General features: G+C 38.9%; 2 protein-coding genes across 2 annotated transcripts in view; both read left to right on the forward strand.

Annotated features, from left to right (window-relative positions):
* Window positions 1–3,372, forward strand: part of prex1 (phosphatidylinositol-3,4,5-trisphosphate-dependent Rac exchange factor 1) — a 113,312-nt gene extending 109,940 nt beyond the window's left edge. The window contains 2 exon segments of the mRNA XM_042492200.1: window positions 953–1,020; window positions 1,135–3,372. Coding sequence (XP_042348134.1) covers window positions 953–1,020; window positions 1,135–1,177 — 111 coding nt within the window. The 3' untranslated portion in view covers window positions 1,178–3,372.
* A 1,567-nt stretch (window positions 3,373–4,939) lies between these two features.
* LOC121946963 (potassium voltage-gated channel subfamily KQT member 2-like) overlaps window positions 4,940–23,801 on the forward strand; it is a 36,176-nt gene continuing 17,314 nt past the window's right edge. Inside the window, exons 1-3 of the mRNA XM_042491812.1 lie at window positions 4,940–5,238; window positions 23,411–23,501; window positions 23,590–23,716. Of these exons, the coding sequence (XP_042347746.1) occupies window positions 4,940–5,238; window positions 23,411–23,501; window positions 23,590–23,716 (517 nt within the window). The remainder of the gene's footprint in view (window positions 5,239–23,410; window positions 23,502–23,589; window positions 23,717–23,801) is intronic.

Below are 23,801 nucleotides of genomic sequence, written 5' to 3' on the forward strand. Positions count from 1 at the left end.
CTTTACTTACTACCTGTAAAATGACCACTTGCTCAATACTCACCCAATATAACCTTAAATTTGTGAAGAAAACTATTTTTCTTGCATGCCCCCACAGTGAACAAAGAATCCCAAAAAAGGGGCATTCATCATGAATTGAAGTCATTAGGGTCCGCATTCAACAACAGCAAAACCTCTTGCAGTATTGCAGCACTTTTGCATAATGTTATAATATAAAAAACTTCCACCCACGAGTAGCGTGCTGTGCGAGTACCTGGGCATGGGCAGTGAGCAGAGTTGGAACACACTCGAGCTAAGGTGCACCACGCAGCTGTGCATGAGTTTGTTGTGAAATGTTTTAGATAGTTATTTTTTTATGAAAATGCATGTATCTGAAAGTACTGAGCATATGACTGGATACATGACACCTGGGATTTACTGCATGAGCTGTGCGAGAGTTTATAAACTGATGTTTTCATATAGTTTTCTTATTGTTAAACGCAATCCCCAATGGCTAACATCCATGAAGAATGTTCAGCTTTTTTGGATTTTTCATTTATTGTGGAATCATGCAAGAAAAGTTTTCTTCAAGGATTTAAGATAACACGCAGTGATTACTTGGTATACAGTGGTAATTTTGGGGCTAAAGTATCCTTTTCATCTGTGCATTTTTCTTTATTACAATATAGAAAATTAGTGCAAAAATCACGTGAAATTTTAAAGCCGAATTCAAATGCATTTACAGTTTGAGTAACTATTGTGACCATACTCTTCACTTCAACTAAAACATCTTAACACATGCATGCCTTTGGCAAAATCATGTTAAATAATAATCTGTGATTTATGTGAAAATACATCCCCTGATTGCATTTCTAGGTATTGTAGTTTTCAAATGCTTAGCCATTCATGGTTATTGAGCTAACTGCCATATGGTCATTGCAAAGCATATAGCATATGTTTTCTCTTTTATCAGGGGGCAAGAGTGGAGCTCTCTGCTAAGAATCTCAAGGTAATGGACCAGATGCCTCCATCATTCCCAAGGTAATGTATAAAACCACTTCCATGCACCTCTTCATGTGTAATCAGTACATAATGCCATTTAGGGTCTTAGACAAGGCCAATTCCCCTCATTTCAAGTCAATTTTTTTTCAACAGGCTCTTCAAGCTGTGTCTGCCACCCTCAGATGGAGAACTCTAAGAAAAGCATCACTTCAGAGAACTCATCAGAGAAGGACTCAAGGTGAAATGGGAAGATTTGTTAAGAGATGACGATATCAAAGGAGCGTCAGCGTTTTCTCTCCAAGAGACACTCCCGATGGAAAGACCCCTGCCCTGCCCACTGTCCCACTTACCCAGGGATCATTCCACCATGGATACCACTAGACTCTTCAGTGCAAAGTACAGGCTAAACAAGACTGTACAGTTGACTAATGACAGTTACCAGGGAGCACCTACAGTGAGACTGATGCAGCCTGAAGCTCAAGACATGTACTGTACTGTTACACTGGGAGGCCACCCAAATACAAGTATTATTGCTTTGGCTAAAGCAGACATGAATGACTTAACAAATGGTGCAAAATATTCATAACATAAGGGAGATGCCAGTTTGAATCCTCAAATAGAAACACATCCACAGTGATTCTGCTCTTTACCGAGCTCTTATTATTAACTGGATTAACCAAACTACCTGTAGCTGACTGTCACCCGAAATGCAGACGTTATCCGCTTTGCCTTGGACTGCAACTGCAAAGAGCTGTCTCTTTGTCTGTTTGGGCTGGTGTTTCCCAGGGCTCAATGTTGGGACCCCAAGTGAAGTAGCGAGTACTGTGGTATTCATGTATGTTGGCTTGCTGAATAGATGTCGAAAGTCATAGAATAGACAGACAGATGGAAGTAGGGATTGAGGGACAGATGAAAAGATAGATGATTGGGGTTGGGGGGGTGCTGCTCTGTCTTCAGCCCTTTGCATGTGGTTACTGTGCAATTACTGTAGGTTTAGTGTGAGTACTGTATTACTGCACTATATGAAGGATAGTTATTTATTGTGTCCGGAAGGAGCATTTTTATCCCTCACTTATACTATATCAGGTATTAAAGAATCTAAAAGCATTCCAGCCTACGTATTGAACAGTATTTAAAGGACCAATGGCATGCCATTTTTTAGAAATAACTGCTTGTGTATTTTATTTATGTGTGTTGATCAGGAAGTGTTACATTGATCATCAGGGAGAGCAATGGGGGGAAGATGAACAGAAGCTAGCTAATCAGAATCAGGACAAAGGAAGCTAACGTAAACCATACAGGCTGCTTGTCAATAAGCAGCTAAGTCAACAGGTTTTTAAATTATTAATATATTAATTCAAATATACTAGCTGAAGGATTGCCTTCTGTAAACTAAGACATTTTTTTTTTTTTTTTAAATTTGGTTTTTACCATTGTATTTACTGTAGGTATTAAAAGAAGCACAATGATTGGTCCATTCAAGTAGCAGTGTTAGCAAAAGTACTGTAAGCAGTTTGTGGTAAACAAAGGGATCGTTTCAGGATCGAAACACAGTAACATTGTTTTACTGAAAATTTCAATTTCTTGTACATACAAACTGTAACATGTTACAGAAAAAATAATAGGATATGTCTGAGTAATGCTATAAATTAAATTGGATTATTTTTATGCAGATAATATAGTATATAAAACGTTTTGTATTCATGACTGTGCATTTTGCGGAGAAGCCGTTTTTCTCTTCGCTGAGCGTAACCTCACTGACAACTTGTTGTTTTCTGACTGTTAAAAGGTTTGACATGCATTTCATGAATCTGTCTTGACATGCTGCATTCATTAGGCCGATCACTTAGCCCTTTTTATTTATTTAAAAGCAGTCTGGTTCCAAATGAGCATGTTGGAATAATCTAATAGGCATCCCTCTGCACTAGCATGGCCACTGTAAATCTACATCCCTTTGTTGGCATATTAGACTAAACAGATATTTGCATTGTTATCATTTCCCTCATTAAATTTGCTCTATTGTAAAAACTCAAAATGCAGCATTAGTGACCATAATCTGGTTTCTGAGTGTGTTTAAATTAGCAAATGACTGCAGCATGTTGGTGTAACCGGACAAACACACATGTCAATGATTACACATTTATTTACATTATTCTAATGTTTTTTGTATATACTTTATTTGCAATTTTATTTTGCTTGAAAATAACTGTACAAAGGATCTTTGTGGAATCTTTCTAAAATTATCATTGTAAATGCAATCTTAACAAGCCTAGTAAATAAAATGTTCACAGTACGATGATGGTTCTCAGTGAAGCAGCAATGTTGACAACGGTGACCAGACAGAGACACGATGTCCAAGATAAACATGCTAACATATACAGCAAAACAGAAGTGATTTCCTGAGTGTCTGGACTTATTTTTGTTACAATTTATCTTGTTATTGTTCTGCTTTATGATGTGTTGTCAATGTTGCCTTTGATCAGCTGTGTTTTGTCTGTAGTTTCATATGAATGACTTAAAAAGAGAAGATTGTTTTTACGTCTCTTTGGCTGCATACACCACATCAGCAAGCTCTGAGGCCAACTATTGGACCTATGACTGAAATGGTTTCTAATTTTATCCACTTGCTTATTATTTTGTTTTATGTCACATTGCATAAGATCTCTGATCACCTTTTGCTGTCAAACTAACCTGATGTGTGTCATGGGTAAATTGAATTCACTCATACTGTTATATATTATTTGGTCCTTTCTTCCACATCAGTTTGATGCTCATTATTCTGCACTTTTTTGCTTTTCAATGCCCGGCAGAGTGAGGGCTGTCCATTTCTTTGTTTTATGTCTCACTGATGGTGGCATAATATATTTTTTTATATGTCCTGTGCTCAATCAGAGAATGCACAGCTTAAAACACAGTTTGACATAGTTTAAGGTGTCCATTACACTGACAGGAGTAATTTTCCTAATTTGTGTCTTGTTTACATTGCCTTTGGTCCGCTGTTATTTTGTAAATATGAATCAAAAATTCATACATCTCTCTGCTTGCACACAATACATCTGCAAGCTGTGATTAAGTACTACTGTAAGCAAACAATTGGATCTACTACTGAAGTGGTTTCATTTTTCAGTCTTCTTGCTCATACTTTTGCTTTATGTCACATTGCATATTATCTTTGATCACCTATTGTTGTCAAGCTAATCTTATGTGTATCATGGGGGAATTGAATTCACTCATACTGTTATACATTATTTAGTCCTATCTTCCACATCAGTTTAATGCTCATTAATCAACACTGTCTTGCATTTCAATGATTAAGGACTGTGTATTTCTTTGTTTTGTGTCTCACTGATGTTGACAGATCAGATTTTGGCAATGTGTCCTGTACTCAGTCAGAGAATGCACCTTAAAATATGGCTTGGCATCATTTTAGGTGTCCATTACACTGACTGAAGAAAGCCATACATATGAATATTGCATGATCATCTTCTTTGCAGCTTTTCTCTGGAGCTGGTCTTGAGTAGAGAGGTTATCTCAGGATACATTTTTAGATAGACATTTCCCCAAAACAGAGTATTGATCTTCTCATAATCAATAACTTGAAATTGTTTTTGCTCCAGCAGGCCAGATGTTAGAGCACTAGAAGATGTTGCATGTTCAGTTTAACTTAGTCATCTCTGAGCCATTATGCAGATAGTCTCTGATTTGCTGATGGCCAACGCGATTAGACAGTGGAGTGAAAATCATGTGCATTTCCCTCCTTGCTGTGTGTGTCAGATGGCCGGAAGGGGCTTAGGTAAAAGCAAACACTGTGCAGTTTCGCACGGTTATTGCAATTGGTTTTTCTAGGGGGGACCGACACAGACTGCATTCACCACCAGCACACACCCGTCACCACCGGTGATGCATCCCCGCGGCAAGGGCACGGACAACTCCTCTGTAGAGTCGTCTCGACTTTAGAATGGGAAAGAAATCTCTCAACGGCGGGGTTTACCCAACTCAAGCCGGAGAGAAGAAGCACAAAGTCGGCTTCGTCGGATTGGACCCGGGGGCTCCTGAATCCAGCAGGGATGGCGCGCTGCTCATTGCGGCTACAGACAGCACCAAGCGGAGCAGCATCCTCTGCAGACCCAGGTCCAGCATCTCCGCCGGGAGACCCAGACAGTCGAAGAAAAATGCCAGCCATCGGAAACTACAGAATTTCCTCTATAATGCGCTGGAGAGACCGCGAGGATGGGCGTTCATCTACCACGCTTATGTGTAAGTCATGTCCAACCAAGCATGTTGATTCTGTCATTGTGGCCTTTTTTTACTCTGAAACACACCGCTGTCACTGTGGTAGATTTTTTATTTTTTATTTTTCCGAGGAGCTATAATGGAGTTTTCTAGGCTTTTTTTTTGTCTCGTGTTACATTGCTGATCATGTACAGATGGCGCATTAAAGGGTTAATCGTTGTCATGCTGCCAAGCTGCTGTAGCCCGGTTAAAGGAGGGGTATCACTTCACCTGCAGAACTCCTGCTTCAACTCTAAATGTCGCCTTTTGTAACTTAGGTCACATTTAGGCTGACTTTTATCTGTCTATGATGGTTTAGGACATGTCTCAAGTCTTGTGTGTCTCCGACATGTGCTCACATTTGACACACTATTTGTATTCCATTGATCGGAGTTGTCATGTGTTGCGGCAGCAGTGGGTTTCAGCACCGCGGTCTGTGGACAGCTCCGCGCCGCGTCACTACTTTCACTAATTAACGTTGCAGTCTGTGCAGGCAGGGAGGATGCTGGGCACCACAGCTGCTTACAGTCTGTCAGCTTCTTATAGTTAGGACATTTGCGTGTGAGAGGTCTGGGTGGGCTTCAAAACGTAGTCAGATTCCATTAATGCTGTCATGAATAATAAAATTGGTCTCTGACCTCTCAGCATTGAGGCAAGCAGCTGCAAAGAAAGAAAAAAACAAAATCTTTTGAGAAAAGACATTCCTTAATTCTTACACTTTAAAGGGGTACTGCAACAGTTTGAAATGTTGAAAATGTGTTGCCAGCTACAGCCACAGTGCTGAGCACATTTGTAGTAAGCCACCCCCTGCCCCATCTTACATTCTGTATGAAATATATCTTACAAGAATATGTAACTTATTAGAATAATACTCGAGTAAAAGTCTTAAAGTGTCTTATGTTTGCTGTACGTAAGCATCAAAAGTGATTTTAGTAAAGCACAAGTAAATTCTGGTAAAAAGAAAAAAAAAGCAAGCAATCAGAATTTTCAGAACCACCTTTAAAACTGAGCCTTTAATATACTTAAAGGAAAAAAAATGTCTGTTTTTCACAATGTAAAAGATTTAAAAAAACAAATTCCATTTTTTTTCTTCCTACCCACTTCCTCTCTATAATGTAGTAAGTAACTAAAATGCTCGGGGGAATTGTAGTAGAATAAAACAGCAAGTTGCTAGAAAAAACTCAAATAAAGATATAATAAAATGACTCAAGTAAAGTACAATATTAATAAATAACAACAAACAAAAAATTATGATTGGTGCCACTTTGCAAATTGTGTCTTCCTCTGTTTTCTTTTTTCGGTGCTGCTCCCTGCATAGCTTTTGTCTTTTCATTTCTCCAACTGTTGGCTTTAGATCTTTGCTTGTTTTTTTCCTTTATTTTCCATTCTTTTTTAAATGTACGTATCCCTTTAATGCCCTGCTCAACAGTTTAGTAGAGCACATTTTGAGTTACTATATCTAAATGAAATATTGAATTTAACCTGATTGAGCCATCTCTATTTGGTTTAGGTTTATTACGCTTAAAAAAGTCCACTAGGTGTTGCTGTCACTTTAAATAGTCTGCTTTTTCAGTTCACTTCCTACAGGAAGTTAGTAACAAAAAAAACAATTCACTCCAGAGACCAGGGCGCTGTGTGGTGGCATTTTAAAAGGTAGACATTTTTTCGACATGTTATAGTTTCAGATGTGTTACTGAACATCTTAGATTAATGTAAGTTTATACAAAAAATAAAAATGTAATAAGAGTCAATTTTATTTTATCTTTTTTTTGAAACATGCTCTTCCAAACACTTGATTTGGCCTTTTATGGTAAAGGTACTTAAGCTAATGTGAACTGAAATTTCATAACTGAAATTGACTGCCACAAAATTAAAAAACGCTCTATTCATTCATGGTTGTTAAATGATACATGTTAATCCATTATATATTTGGTCACTTATGTTGCTTATTGAAAGATCCACTGCTGGTCAACCATTATTTTTATTTACTCAGGGTTGACAATGCTCCCATAAAGTCTTTTTCTTTTAATACATGTAGCTTGCAGTAGCTTTGTGCATGCCAGTAAAGTAAAAGATAGTAATTACAGAATGTTAGCCTGCAAATGTCAGCTTTATCCCTCAAATGAAACATGGTTAAACTTTTGTTGGTAGTTTGCCCTCCAGCCATGCCCGAGTCCTTGCGACTCAGTGATACTGCATGCTTGGTAGCAAGGGGTTGAAATTCTACAGCATTAAGGAATTCACTGTGCACAGCATATCAACTCCCCAGAGACGGCTGGCTGCCCAGAAGTAAGCCTGTGCTTTAATGTGAAACCACACACTCACACAGCCTCTGGCTCCTTTTGAAATATTAACTGAATACTATAATAGCTCGCTAAAACTCCTTCTTTACCATTTGTGTTTTGTGTTGTGTTTTGACGAAGAGGTAATGTCAGCTTCATGGCTGAATCCAGTGCAGGAAGCAGGGATGGTTTTTGTGGAATAATACAGCATTTGGTGGCAAACACCAAGCAGCCTAGTTAGAACAGGGTCAGCAGCATGCATCCAAAAATCAGAATCCTCTGGAAAGCAAGTTAGTGTACAACTTTAGCCGCGTACAAGGAAATGTGATTGGAGAAAGGGGACAGAGCACATGACCGTGATAAAAGTTCATACTACGCCCTCCATGACTCTGCCTCTGTTCCATTTGACTGCTCTATACATTATTCATAGTCACCACACTTCGTTTAGTCTCCCAACTATTTTTACTGCCAGCCTGCTGATTTATAAAACGATCATGTGCTGACTTCAGTCAGATCTCTCCTCTCCTTCTTCTTTCTTCTATTCATCGCTGCTCCAAAAGACAGCGTTTGGCAAACAAAATGACGCCACTGCCTTGAGCTGACAAAATGTGCTCGCGCTCAGACAACAGCTATGTCTTTTTGACAGGTGAAATCTTAGGCGGGCGTTTTGTTCCTCCGTCTCGTTTGTAATGCATGTTTGAATCATCAATATGTGGAACATGAGTGCCTATACCCAGAGTGCTCTCTGTCTCGCTGCCTCTCTCTTTCTCCCTCTATCCATCCAGCTGTCTGACACTAAGGCCACTCTTTACCCTGTGTTCTGTGCCTGGTCAAACATCAGTTAAATGGGAGGGAGGGAGGATATTCCTGTGGATCTAAATCTTGTAAAAAGTAGCAAGCTTTTGCTGAGTTTGGACCTTTCCTGTTCTTATATGTGAAAGGAAAAAACTAAGTATAGTATTAGTTCAGGCAGGCCACGGTGTCAAGCTCAGCTCACGTCACACTTACATCAGCTGATCTCAAGCAGCCCAATCAACTGATGGATACGCTGATTGATGGAAGGGAGTCAGCTGAGAGCCTTGCTCCTTCTGCCTTTGACTTTATACATAGGTACAAGGAAGGGCGTAGAGCTGTACTCTCTCTGTCTTAAGCCTGGGCCACACTGAACACGTGAGCAGCACTTAACAGCAACTTTGCCTAACTTCTGCAGCTTGCATGCTTGTGGTGTTCACGCTGGCAGAGTTGCGCTGCTCTAATCTGTTAAAAAGGGCACCAAAATAAAAAACACCAGGTTCTGCGATGTACACCTGCTGCTCACGCTAGCAGTGTGGCCAGGGGTTTTGGCTTTCCGCGTAGGCATGAGGAAGGGCAGGGATGTCTGAGAACAGAGCCATACTGCCAAATATCATACTGCAAATGGAAGTAAAGTTGTTGTTTTTTGTGTGTGTTTTTTTTGTTTTTTTTTTTACTAAAGTGGTCTTGACTGAATTGTCAAATACCTTTTTCAGCCAAGGCTTCTTCCTGTTGCCAGAACAGTTGCAGTGTGTTCTTTGTTCACACAAATTCTGTAAGGAGGAACAATTTGACAGTTTGCAAAGAAAAAAAAAGATTTCAATTTGGCAGGCTCTTGTCTCTAGATACAGCTCGGAATCCTTTACGGATCTATCCAAACCCCGGCACATTCCTGCACTGATTCAGAGATCAGTGCTCTGATATGGTCACTGATTCCAGCCTCATTACTGTGTGTCCTCTCGCAGGAAGCACCAGCTGTGTGAGAACAGTGAAAGGTCCCTACAGCTGTAACATGACAAAAAGTGTCAGTTCTGCACCAAAGTGGAACAAAGAGGAACGACTACAGGACAAGATGGCAAAGAAAGGGAGGGGGAAATGAAAATTGATTCAGAGAGAGATCGATCAATGAAAACAAAATAAATGTTCGGCTAAACTTTCTCAAAGTGATTTAGGGAGACAGATTGAGGACATGTTCCAGATCTTTATTATTCTGCTGAGCTGGCCAGCTGAAGACAAACTGGGGAAGAAATAAGGCGAGGACAGTAGTAGACAGATGGTGGCTGCCAAACCGCTGAGATGTGATGGAGTGGTCCGCTTTAGGGGGAGAGGTGTCTGATGGGAGGTGGATGCTGAGTCCTGTAGTTGGGCTATGGCGAGAAATTGATTGTGTGCAGGCGTGTAGCGGATGCGGGGTACGTGTGGGACAGGTCCCCTGCATTAAAAAAAAATATAAAAATGTACCACGCACTTTTACCAAGCTTTTTTTTTATTTCTAACATGTGTTACCTGGTTTTTCCGAGCGGTCTAAAAACGCACCATGCCTGTCTTGTTGTGAGTACATGACGCAGTTAGCACGTGCGCTAGCAGCACTCCTCTGAAACGTGGGTTTTAACAAAAATACCACAAATAATGTACAGCAGCAAACCAACCAGCAAGAGGCCAAAACCCCTGCACTCAACAAACCGTGTAAGTTGAGTAATGCTGTTGCCTGTTGATAATGTTAGTTAAATGATGTCAAATTAATTAAATACCAATATAGCTCCATGCTAACGTTATTGTTACCTATGGCTGGCTAGCTAGCTTCATGCTAGGAATAGACCCACAGAGGCTTCACAGGTGAGGAGAGATTATAATTAGCTGAGAAAACATATCTATAGCATTAAAGTGACTTTGATATTTATTTGTACAGCTATTGCACAACTACTATTCTCAGTTCTATTTAACATTTTTGCTTTGCAGTTTGCATGTATTTTTTGTATCTGTATTTTTGCAATAGATAGAGCAGGGAGAAGGCAGAGACCAGGCTGCAGCGCTGGCACTCAGGGAGAGGCTCCATAAGTGAGTAGAGATAATAACTAATGGCTACAGGAAAATATGTTTATAGAATAAGAACGACTTTGGGATTAGTGGTTATATAATTTTGAAAGTTTTAAAGAACTTGAGGGATCCCCAGGTGCCATACTTTGGCTGTTTGTGGTTATTTGTTTTTTTAGCTGCTAAGGAGAGGCACAATTGGATGTGAGAGGATGATAAATCACTCTATAAAAGTTGGCTTATTCCTGATCAGTCTGTCCCCCTCACTTCTGAAATGATGGCTTCGCCCCTGATTGTGTCCCCACTGTTTTTGTTTTAATTGATAAGCCCCAGAAAGCTGGTAGGATATTTGAATATCAAATAATGTTGTCCCTCGTGATGTTGACATGAAAATGCACTTTAAAACTTGAGTTTAATGTTGCTGTGAAACTCACATTACTGAATCACTTTGCTGACTCGCCTATCCTTGTGCCGCTAGTACACTATGTTTTAGCATTTATCATCATCGTGTTGATGTCAGTCGAGCTGCTCAGCAGAAGTTACTTGCTTGAAATGTATTTGTCACGATATTATGAATTCACGGATTCAATAAAACTGGTTTCTTAGAAAGACATTGACAATGGGATGATCAGCACAAACTGTTTTTTTCTAAACAAAATAGGTCTTAAAAACAACAATATGCAACTTTTTTTTTAACTCATGAAACCTACATCACTTTTGTGCTGCTCTCAGGTGTCTTTCATCAGCATTAACCCTTTGAAAACTGAGCAAATTGGTTCAAATTCTTTCAAAAACATGATAAAAAACAAGAACAATGCGCCACTTGGTAAGATATGTTCCACCAATTGCAAGAAATTAGTAGATTTAGAAAAGATGTTTTGAAAAAAAACCAAAAATGTCTAGGGTAAAAAAAGAGGGAATTGTTACATCGATGACGGTGTTTATAATTACGATCATTACAAAATTTTTAAGCACCATTTGTACCTTTTCTTTTCTTCAGTAATATTTGTTGTTGTTAATTTTTGGGTAATTTCTTAAGTTGCCTTCATGTGTCTTTAAAAGAAATTAAGCCAGTTTGCTCAGGTTTCAAAGGGTTAACCTTAAACAACAGCTTCAACATCACCGTTATGGTACACTGCCTTGTTATAGGAAGAATGGTGCCTGTGTTATTCCCACTTCACGCCCTGAACGCCACCTGTTCCTGCACTGTGTAACTTTGGTGAGCAGGTCGGATCACCAAAGCGTAACGCTTCACAGCACGAGCCTGCTCAGCTGTTTTCTTTTCTTTCTTTTGATGTTTTGTATGTTGACAGTTTGAAATAAGGATTTTTTAAAAAGAAGCTCACTCATATTCTCAACATGGACACCATGGTAGAAAAGAGACAGAAGAGGAAGTTGATGAAAAAAGCCAATAAGACAAAAAGAGAGTGACAAGCAAAAGGCCAGCCAAGAGTAAACTAACAAACTAGTTCACAGGCGCAAACTGTTTGTAACATTACTCTTCTGTCATATGCTGTGGTGATCTGTCTCATGGCTAACGGGAGAACGACAATCCCACAGCAGATCGTTGTACGTCCTTGCTAGGCTGTAATCTTGTAGTTTTTTCGGATACATAAAGTAGGGCAGCTGTGGCTCAGGAGGTAGAGTGGCTCATTCACTAATTGGAAGATCGGCAGTTAGATCCCCGACTCCTGCAGTCCACATGTCAAAATATCCTTGGGCGAGATACTGGCCCTGCAAAGTTAAGTGAGTAGCAAGGGCCACCTTGAACAGTAGCCTCAGCCACAAGTGTATGAATGTGTGTGTAAATCGGTGTACCGTGAGGTCTTCTTTGAACACAGCCGTATTTCTAAGGTAGCAAGCTAAATAACTAACAAGAGCCTATTCTTCACCCAATACATTGCTGGAGGGTCAGCTCTCTCTGTGGGCCCCCCACCTAATGGGCCCCAGTGTAACCACACTGCTTGCACTGTCTCTGTGTGTGCTTTTCTGAGCTGCTCATTTGTATTAATGAATCCACAGTGAATTCTCTCCCAGCTCTGCACTTCTCAGCTCTTCAGAGCTTTATAGTGTCTGTCAGCTTGTTTCGATTTGATGGTTTTTGGTTCAGTCTTACGGGTTTCATAATGTTGTTTTGGCTGCAGCAGGCTCCTGTTATCAAAGTACAGGCTCTGATAAACCCATTCATGCCACAGTTTGCTGTGTCCTGATGCTTTCAGACTATTAGGAAGACTGGACTAATGATCTGTGTAAGACTCATCTAATTTGCCTGTTTTAGTGTCTTTGATTTCACTTGGTCAGTAAATTATAAGAAGATTGTGTTTTCTTGGTTTGGGTTTCTGTTTAGTTCCTCTCCTGTGTTCCGGTGCTGCCTTTCCCTCATTTACCATCAAAACATCTGTCCTGCATCAGCCACGTTCGCCCTTCTCTGCTCCTCAGTTTCTCTCAGCCAATCAGCTCCCCGCCTGTTTCCTGCCTCATCAGCCCTCACCTGAGCTTCTCCGCCCTCATCAGACTAGTTTGTATTTAAAAAAGTATTTCACCAATATAAATTTGGGCATCTCTGCAGTGCAAAGATGCAAACAATTTTGATTTTTTTGGTTCTACTCGACCAGAGGAAACAAAGAAAAAGGACGCATTTGCTTAACAGGCAGAAAACCTACAACTGCCAGAATGCTATACGCCTGATCAGACCAATTAACGCTCCCACTTGTGGGTGACATGTCCATGTAAAACAATGGCTGCCAGCTGGATCTCGTATTACAGCTAAATGGTAAGCTAAAATATGTTTCTGAAAACATTTGAGGTGAGAAATATGTAGCTCAGTAACAGAATCTTGGATTATATTTGATCAGTGCTGCTTAGTTTTACGCTTTGAATTCAGTTTTTTCAGCTTCCATTTTCACCGTGCATGAAGCATGTTGGCACCCACTTCGTGTGTACAAATTTTCGCTTTTACAGCTAAACAGGGTGTTAAAATATGCTTCTAAAAACATATTACAATAAAAATAGGCAGTGTAGCGGCACTTTTTGATTGAATTTTGGTCTGAGTTTGAGAGAGAAGAGTGGGTGTGTGTGTTTATCCAGCTTTACATTTTTGTGTCGGTGGTAGCGTGCATTACAAAAATGCTGAAGTACAGCCTGTAGAGTGAAACACCACCAAATGATGTAAACTATGTCATTGGCATTTAGGATTTAGTTAGATTGAGGGACGTTTACCACAGTTCATTTACTACCCACATTGTTTTGATTCAAAGCTGGTTGAAATAAAGTAACCTGTTAGGTCCTGGTTTTGATTCAGTCTTTGTTGGGTCCTTGTTGATCAACTGCATCTTATTAAACATTCAAGTGAATGAATGAAATGAATGAAAATACTGGAGCACACCTTCAGTATTTTCTTTGGGTGCAGTCCTTGTAAAGTGGCCCATCTAATTGTTTGCTGGGTCTTTGTTTTGGTTGTGTGATTTTCTGGATGCTGGTTCCATGCTCCAGCTGGGAATAAAGTTAACTGTTTGAGTTCCACTTTTCTGCAGTCTCCTGCATTTGGGTCCAGTTGTTCCAGATCTCATGACAATTTATTACCTGCCCAGATCCAAACGGCAAACAGACAAAGTTTGAGACTAGTTGGTGGAAACATTTAGCAACTACTGAGCCGGATCTTTCCCAAAAGGGTAAACACAGCCCTGCTTTATTCCTTTTTTTCACACGAAATGGTCGTTTTGTACTTTTTATCTGAATCTTGACTTCCTATGAGGTCACATTCAGTATCACACCAATTAAAAATTTCATCTACTTACTGTGATTCTGCAGATAGTAGCAAGTAATAAACTCTAAAGTGAAGATTTCTTTATCCAAAACAGAAAAACCTCTTGAGTATTTTCCAGTAATTGCTGCTGTGAGTGCCGCATGCACCGTAACATACCCCCGTGGCTCATAAAGAACACGATGACAGCAGATAGCTACACTAGCAGGGTCACTAGTGCACACATTTACACAAGACGAGTGCCCCAGAAAGTCATCGCTGCCCTCAAACCTCCCCCGAGGAACCCACAGAGGGGACGCTGCAGTGCTACAGCGCATGGTCTTCACAGGCACTATTTGCTCAGTGAGAAATCCCTCCCTCCTTATTTGCTCTCTCCTACTGTAGTTCGTCGCAGTCTAAATTTAGCGTGATGAGTGTGTCTGGGTAGGCAATGTTGTGCTGAGCGGGGCAAATCAATGATTCTTTCACTGCAGCTCAGGAGGAAATGCAGACTTTTTCTGCTTCCAACAACAGCCGCCCTCAGCTTGATCGATCAATAGTCACGTTCGCAGTGATGTCGTCTGTCTCCAGCAACAAGTGTGTGTGTGTGTGTGTGTGTGTGTGTGTGTGTGTGTGTGTGTGTGTGTGTGTGTGTGTGTGTGTGTGTGTGTTTGGTGCTGTCCGTGAGTGTTTGTCAACAGCAAAACTGAATGTGATTTTCCCTCTAAGTGGGTTGTTTTTGGGGACAGAGACGGCAATCCAAAGGAGATGGAGTAAAAATAGAGCCCTGTGACACGTGTGTGTGTGTGTGTGTGTGTGTGTGAGTGTGTGTGTGTGTGCTATCATGCATGTGGTATCAGAATGTTGGTTTATTAGAAGTTGAAACATACACCTTTTTTTAAATTAACCCTTCGGGACTGTTAAGTACATTTTATGCGCTTTTCATTCATTTTTAAAAAAATGATTTTGGCTGTGTTTGTGCATATGGCATACATTTTGGCAAGATTGTGTATTTTTGTCTAATCTTGGAATTTCCAGCTCAACTCCTGACAATAAGTCTAAAGTATGCTGTGTAAGCAAAAAATGCACCATTGAAACCCAGTCAAACTGCAATTTTTGATCCCACTGCCATCAAAGCATAAATATGCATTATATTATTTCTGGGTGTCATTCTGGGCTCTTGCCTTTGAATTTGTAGTATTTACAATTTTTACATGTCCCAAAAATGTGTAAAGAAACAAAACAAAAAAAGAATTTAAAAAAAGGAAAGTAAAAAAACAAACTGGACTGAATTAAAAAGAATGTATTTATTCAATATATTTTATCATATTTTTTGTGACATAATGTAAGAAATGAAATTATTAGAATTACAAAAATAGTTTTCTGGACATTTACTCAGTTTTATGGTTAATTTCCTAATAATCCTCCCCTGTTTTTTAAAACAAAATTTTAGGTAATTTTTCCTGTTAGTCATTGCTTTTCTTCCCGATGTTTTCGAGGGAAATCAAACCAATTTACTCAGTTTTTAAAGGGTGAGGGGCATCTGAATGCAGCACATGGAAACTGTCGATCCAGGTTTCAAAAGGGTTAAATAATGACTGTGGCCAGTGAGCAGTGACATGACAAAAAAATACTAAGAATATGTCCTTTGTAATGAACTTATTAGACTATATGACACATGCATTTTATATCAAACAATACATTTATTTGTCACACAAAATCTTACATGATACAACTGCAAGCAGACATTATTCCGTTGGGATGGGGGGGAGCTGTACCTCCTTTTAAAAGTTAACAAACTCCCGACTGTGAATGAGTGTGTGTGCACAGTTTGTAACATACATACATTGCAGTCAGATCCTGGCAGTTACATGTAGACACACCCTTTTGGCCAAACACATGAGAACAACATTCATTCAGTTTTGAGAATTTTACATATTTATTGCACTCTTAATACTGTTCTGGTAAGATTCTCTGCGTATTTGACTTTTTCATAAGCATTACCACCTGCTTTGTGTATCCACCGCCAGTATAATGAAGAGAAATAAATGAGTACGTAGATGCTTCACTCTGCTGATGGCAAAGTGGAGCATAGCTGTAGAAACTAATTGTTTGAGTGCTTCAGGAGGCAGGTTCTGCCCCTCTCTTTTATCGGCAAGCATCCTCATTAGTAGCTACTGATGAGCTTGGCAAGGTCGGGTCAGGAAAGTTGCATAAACTGATGTCTAATTAGACTTGCAGCGAGCCAGCTTCTTTGTCCACAACATTTCATCTCAGGGGTTATGAGTATTTAAGAAATGTCATTTAAGCAGCAGTCCTTTGTCATTTTGGCACTTTATGGAGAGAATAATTGGCAGAGAAATGCAACTCCCACATCAGTGTTAGCATGCAGAGTAGAGCCAATTTTATGCAGTTTCATGGTGCATCTTTTGGAAGCTACAGCAGAAAAGTAATATCAAACACCATGTTGTGGTTTTGGCATAATAAATGAAGTCTTTTGTATTCGGACCATAAAGTTGTTTTTATCGGTGTGTTTCCAGTATACATAAAAAATGACGGTCTTCAGAGGGTGAAATGACAAGTCAGTGTGACAAGTCAAAATGCCGTAAATGACAAGATGTGAAGACTCCTTGACTGACTGACCTAAATATGCCTCATGGCTACAGTGGAAGAGACGGGAACACCAGACAGTTCAGGGTTACTGTGTTTCCCTGCACTTGGTGAGCAGGTGCCTGAAAGCGAAGCAGTTTTTAGAGCTAAAAGTCTGCTCTAAGCTCATTTCAGTGGATATAAAAATGAGATTTAACACAGTGACAAAGTGTGCACACATCATTTGCACCTTCACTCTTGCAGGAGGCGGCGATGGAGGTGATTATGAGGGCAGAAAATGGGTGCTAAAAAGGGAGGGATATGAATTTGTGTTTTATGCCATTTCTGGTAAATAAAGATGATATGTGACAACCACTGTCAGAAAAAGGCTGCAAACTAGAGTGACCTTGAATAAAAGAAAGCTGAAACTTGCTTTGAATAATACAGTGTTGTTAATTTAAACTGATAAACTGACTGTGATTCCATTGTAAAAGAGACAAAGCCTTTCCATAGATTTAATAAAAAATAGCTATTCTGACAGGCTGCAGACTTTAGGAAGAATGTAATAAAAGCTTTCTCAGTACATGAAGAGCTCTCTTTTACCAAGCAAGCATCGACTGCTGTGGCCATCAATGATGTATGAGATGCCACAACCGCACATATACAGTAGATGTAAGAGAGAATGACCTCAATCTAACCAGCAAAGTAAAATGTAAAGAGAGCTGCTGCAGCTGAATGTGCAACAGTAACAGTTCGTTTGGCTTTTTTCTTGTTGGCATGTCTTTATGCCTCTGAGGAGAATAATAATAGAGTATCATAATCAGTGGAAAATACTCTGTTACAAATAAAAGTCCTATATTAAAATGCCACTTAAGTAAAAGTTAGTAGGTATAATCAAGAAAATATACTTAAAGTATTAAAAGTAAAAGAAACCAATGCGAAAAATCTATTTTTGAAAAAACAAAGACACCTAAACCTTAAACCTTAAAATTATTGTGAAAAACCCTTAAAATAATTTTTAAAAAAGAAAAAAAGCACCTCAAAATTTAAAATTATTAGAAAAAATAGAAAGAAAAATCCCAAAAGAAAACTAAAAAAAGCACCCAAAACCTAAAATTATATACATATATATATATATATATATATATATATATATACAACAGAAAAAACACCACAAAAGTAATAAAAAATGTATATCAAAAAACTTGGCAAAGCAATGAACCGACTGATTAATCTACTAATCGTAGCAGCTGTACTTGCATAAACTGTTTGGTAATTTAATTTATTACAGAACACTGTAATCTATGAACTCTTGTTGTTTTTGTGCAAAAATCTGTGTGTAAAGTTACTAAAGCATTCACATCAATGTAGTAAAGTAAAAAGTACAATATTTCCCTCTGAAATTTAGTGGCGTAAAAGCATAAAGAGGCATGAAAAGAAAATACTCAAGTAAGGTACAAGTACCTCAAATATGTACTGTAGTACAGTACTTGAGTAAATGTACTTAGTTACATTCCACCACCGATCATAATGAATCAGCTCACCCGTGGACTTTAGCATTGCCACATGCCACTGATCTCTGCTGCTTTATTCTGATTGGCTGACAGCCAGCGGCCGCTGCCAAGAGTCTGATTTGACCCAACAGAAACTGCAGCAGCAGAAAAAAGGAATCCAGGGAGGATTGATGAGGATCCTTGATGAGAATTGATGAGGGCTAGATGAAGCATGATAAGAAGTAAAAGCCTTCATGAACTTCAATGTCAGAGTAGATGATCAGATCACACATGTAACCAGATTCACTCTGAATTTACTCAAGCAGAGAGACAACTTTGTTAAAAGCTCCCATTGAAGGGAAGGTTTGGATGCTGCTCTTTACATATAGTATTACCATGCGTCCAGGTACTCAAGAGAGTACGGGCGTGAATGCAGCAAATGTGTCCTCAATGCATCCTGAGATCTGATTGCTCAGACCACATTTGGAGGTGTTCTGGACTGCATATGGCCACTTTCTTTCAGCAGTGTGTACACTGATGTGTCCATGGCTGCATTCATTAAAGAATTGTAAACTCAGCTGACATCTTCAGCGTGGGGGGGGGGGGGGGGGGGGGCGTACTCGTGTTCATCAGTGGTGTTGTTTTAAAGGGTGAAACAACAAGAAGCCACAACAATTAAAGATTTGGTTGCAAGGAATACAAAGGGAATACATCTGTATTGTTTTGATTTCACCCATGTGCCAAGGTCTTTGCAAACCCTTTCTTCCTTTAATTTCCGGCAGACTAGATACAGGAAGTGCAACACTGCCTCTGGCAGGTTATAAACAACAGTGCATTTGGTCTTTGCAAATGGAGATGATGAACATGTTTATTTGCATATAGAGCGGGAAATTATATCCAATCGCAACTGGTCACTTGAGACTCTTGTAGAGGTATAAAATTACAGAATTACAGCTTGATGCAGATAAACAGAGCCAATGGGACCTCTGTAAGCTAGAAGGAGTAAGACAGGAAAGAAATATATCTTGTTACATTTGTATTTTCAGAGTTCAGCTTTTGCGTCTGAACTGTCAGAGCAAAACATTTCTGTGGAACTAGTAAGCTTTGACTACAGATTTTAGTCAAAAGTGTGAGCCTTACCTTCAGGCTCTCTCACTAAAACTGATGTTTAGATTTGGAATTTATTGGTGCATTATTATGGGCTGAATGTATCCTCGGTTTAAATATGCTGGCAATAAAAGAATCAGTCCATAGTAGTTAGTTTTAATCGGAGTTGAAAGAAGCGGATAATTGTACTTGGACTGTAGAATTCCAGGTTGCCAAGTGTGTGTGTGTGTGTGTGTGTGTGTGTGTGTGTCAGGGTTGGTGTTAGCTCTCCCCATGCCTCTACACTTCTAAAGCTGCATGAATCAATAATTCTCATATTAATAATGGATGAAATGACTAAGTGTAATGGAAAGGTGTCACTGGAAGTGACGAACCCACAGATACTGAATCACCCAACTCAGCAGTTTTCATCTTTTTGTTTTGTTTTGTTTTTTTGGCATGAAAGCTCTCATCAGCTTTTGAGCAGTTGTACGTTATCTTTCCAGCACAAAGCGGCAGACCGTAAGATTTTGCATCTAGTTGGTGAACTTTAGTGAGGCGATTTAGCAGCTAAATTGTCACATATTTTTCTATGGAGGTGATGGAGACCAAAACAGAGCTACAATTAGAGAAAATATTGGACCTGAATTCATCAAAAACAAAGAAACACTCCAACTGATGTAATATATAATGTATACGATTGCCCGGTTCGTCATTATTTCATGTTTTTTGCTCCATGCTACATCTCAAATGGGAGTGTCCCAGAATTAAACCTGATGATCTCAATCATCAGCCCACTCTCACTCATCTCACACTGTGTATTGGTAAATGACATCACTTTATTGTAGTGTGAGCTTTAGTGTGTAACACCTAATCTTGTGCTCATGCTATCATCCCACAGTATATCCGTTATGATATATCAGTTGCGCCTGTGTCTTTTAAAACCCCTGCATTGTCCCAGTATTAGGTTTCAGCAGGCACTCTGCATTAGCTCTGCTCTGGATTCCTTCCAGGAGATCTTTTCTAAAGGAAGTCCCTGAGGTCGGGCTCCGCCGCGCCTCTTCCTCTTCAAATCACATGTGATTTTCATCCAATAAAGCGCTCGTCTGATGCTCCCAGCGAGTCGTCCGGAGGTGTGGCTGCACAATTGATTTCCTTCCAAATCACATTTAGCACCCATTTCCTTCCAATCAGTCTCTTTAAAACCATCTGACATCATTTTTCTATTGTGTCTAAAAGAATCACTGTTTCACTGATCTTTGAACATGTTTCTACCTGTGGAGATGTATGGTCTGTGGTATTGTGCCAGGATTAACAAAGATGTCTTTGATCACCTCTGATATAAAGTCTCATCTTATGTTGGAAAGGGTTAAAAAATAAAAATAAAATTAAAAATAGTAAAATAAAAAAAAAACATCCATCCTTATTCCACCCCTGTATATTTTATCATTTAAATGAATATTTATATTTATTTTATGTATTTATTATCAAATGTTACCCTTAAATTTTATTTTGGTGCCTAGGTCCTCATGTGTGCTCTGACCTCCTACGCCCTCTGCCTCCTCCTTTCCTTTCATTCCTTTATTTTCACCAAACCCCCAACCATGGATAGAAAAGGACAAAAGCCCTGAGCTATCCCACCAGGTTCAAGGTCTGTCTATCTATCTAAAGGGTTAATATGATAAACAACACTGACGACTTCTTCAGAAGGCAGATGATGATGATGTTAGACTGGAAGGAGAGGGCTCATCAGTTTCTGTCCCCTCGATGAAGAGTTACTGACTGACAGTAAATACGCTCACGCTGTCTAATCGGACTTGGCACACACAGGCAGGTTGATGTCAATGTCAGGTGATGTTACTCGATGTTCTCCTCTCACAGCTGATTGGATTTCCTGCACACTTGTGTGCAAACATACAGTATATGCACAGGGTTACTTGGGAATTAGACACATACAAGAAAAGAGAATCAGTGTATAAATGAACATTTACCTTTAAATGACATCTGCTCACCTACCTTCAGTTCTTTCAGTCTGACTTTCTCATTTACTTACTAATAACTCTTATAAACTCATCCTAACTGAGCTGCAGCTGATGATGCAGTGTGGTTTATTTCCACTAATGAAGGCACCATCCAGGCTCTGCAGCTCTAATTATTCATTTAGCCACTAACTGCACACACTTAAACTTTAGAAATTGATTAGCAGAGTGCCATCGGTCTTCATGGTATATTATTGCAGCCATCAGCACAGCTGAATATTACGGAAAATCTGCCATAAGGGTTGGTTCACCTCTTTACCACTACTTTCTTTTTTAATCAAAGAAATAGTCACAATGAGGACTGACAGAGGTTTGCCATTGTTCATTGTTTCTGAAAGACATAATGCTGTTATGCCTTTTTAACTCCTAGTCTTTCAATTTCCAGCTCTGCTCCAACAATAAGTCTAAATTACACTGTGTTAACAAAATTGTTACATTCATACTACTTTGCATGTAGTGTATTGAAAATAATTCTTTTTTTTTTTCATTGAAAAACATAGGTGCATCAAGACAAAAACCTGGCATTTAAAGAGTTAAAATTCTGGAAATGAATGAATACTTGATATTTATGTTGTTTAAAAAATTAAGTTCATGAAAGTAGAGAATCTTATGAATGTATAATATTTTTAAAACCTGATTTTGAAAAGCGTATTTTGTGTGCAGAGCAGTATGAGTATTTGACACTGCATTAAACAGTTATAAAAATCAGTGTATCTGCTAATGATTGACATGTTCCAGACTATGATAATCAAAAAACTAATAATCTACTTAACATTTAGCATATTGAAAATAATTAAAAATGAACTCAATGACAGTAGAAAATAAGATTAATGTATAATATTTTTGAAAGCTTGAGCGTGTGTAATAGTAAAGTGGGCTCTAAGGGTTAATGTGCTTTAGTGTGTTAGTGATATTCTGTCAAGTTTATGTTCATGTGTTTGTATCCACTTATAGTTTTATTTTGAAATGTGTCCTGCTTGTGTTTACTGCTACTTTTACTTTCGGAGTTTTCCTGCCTTTGTTGATTACCTGGTGTTTCACCTGTGTTCACTCACCTGTGTGTAGTCAGTAATCAGTCCGAGCGTATTTAAACCCCTGTGATTTCTGAATGTTGAATTCTATCCATTGTTTTGGGGTTACAGCACAAATTTAAGTAGTGACTCCCTGAAAAACATGACATATATAATTAAAATATGTATTTCTAGACCCCACTACGGGTTACTGAGAAATTACGTTATCTTTTGGGTGAACTGTCCCTTTAGCATACAGATTTTCATTACAGAATCAATCAATAGATTTACAGAATGAACCAGTAAATTTAGTTGTTCCAATGTGTGTTGATGGTGATTTTTTTCTCCATTCATAAATATTAAGGTATGTTTTTGGTTGTGTTTGCTGGCTTAAAGGTCCAATCAGTGTGAAGGATTTAGAGTGGCATGTTGTGATGAGGTTGCAGATTTTAACCAACTGAAACTTTTTCCATGTGCCAAGTATGTAGGAGAATTATGGGAACATTACTTTTCAAACATGGGAAGAAGGCAATGAGCAACTTGAGAAGAGACCAAGTGACCCAAAAACTAGCACAAAAAGTTTTTTTTTAAAAAGTACAAAGAAAATTACCTGAAAATCTGCATGAATAAATACATTAAAAAAAACAACAAGGAAATTACTAAAAAACAAGTACAAAATAAAATAAATTATAATAATAATAACACACATAATTTTAGATATGTAATCTTTTAGATATACATAATTTTTTAAATCAACTAATTTTTTGCATGACATTTCTTGCCAGGTTTCTTATTTCCTTTACCCCATGTTTTCTAAAGAAATCAAACATTTGTGAAATCAAACTTGTGAAAGGCATTTGAATGCATTACAAAAAAGTGATGTTGATGCAGGTTTCAGATGGTTAACTGACAAACATGGTAGTGAGCAGTAAATCCACAGATGCTTTATTCAAATGTTTCTTCAGTTTGTTTCACTGAATATATTGAATGCCCTACCTGTATTTAAAACAGAACTTGACAAATGTAGACGTGAAATACCTCAGAACAAAAAAGCATTAACAGTTTTGTCATTTTTTTCTATCTCTTCCAGCTTCCTCTTGGTCTTCTCCTGTCTCATACTGTCGGTCTTTGCCACCATCAGAGAGTTCAAAAACAGCTCAGAGAGTGCCTTGTACATCCTGGTAGGTACCATTATTCACCTGCCTAAAACTGCACTCCATATGCATACATGTAACAGGGTTAACTCCACTATTTTGCTTTGTTTCACAGGAAATTGTGACCATTGTGGTGTTTGGAGTGGAGTACATTGTGAGGATATGGGCTGCTGGCTGCTGCTGTCGATACAGAGGATGGAGGGGGAGGCTAAAATTTGCCAGAAAGCCTTTCTGTGTCATAGGTGAGAAAACTGAGTCGGCTTCACTTTTGCTGGCTGTCATTTCCCTCACCTTGCTCTCTCAGAATAACATTAACACGGACGCATT

Source organism: Plectropomus leopardus, chromosome 8, assembly GCF_008729295.1.
Source record: "Plectropomus leopardus isolate mb chromosome 8, YSFRI_Pleo_2.0, whole genome shotgun sequence".
Classification (NCBI taxonomy): domain Eukaryota; kingdom Metazoa; phylum Chordata; class Actinopteri; order Perciformes; family Serranidae; genus Plectropomus; species Plectropomus leopardus.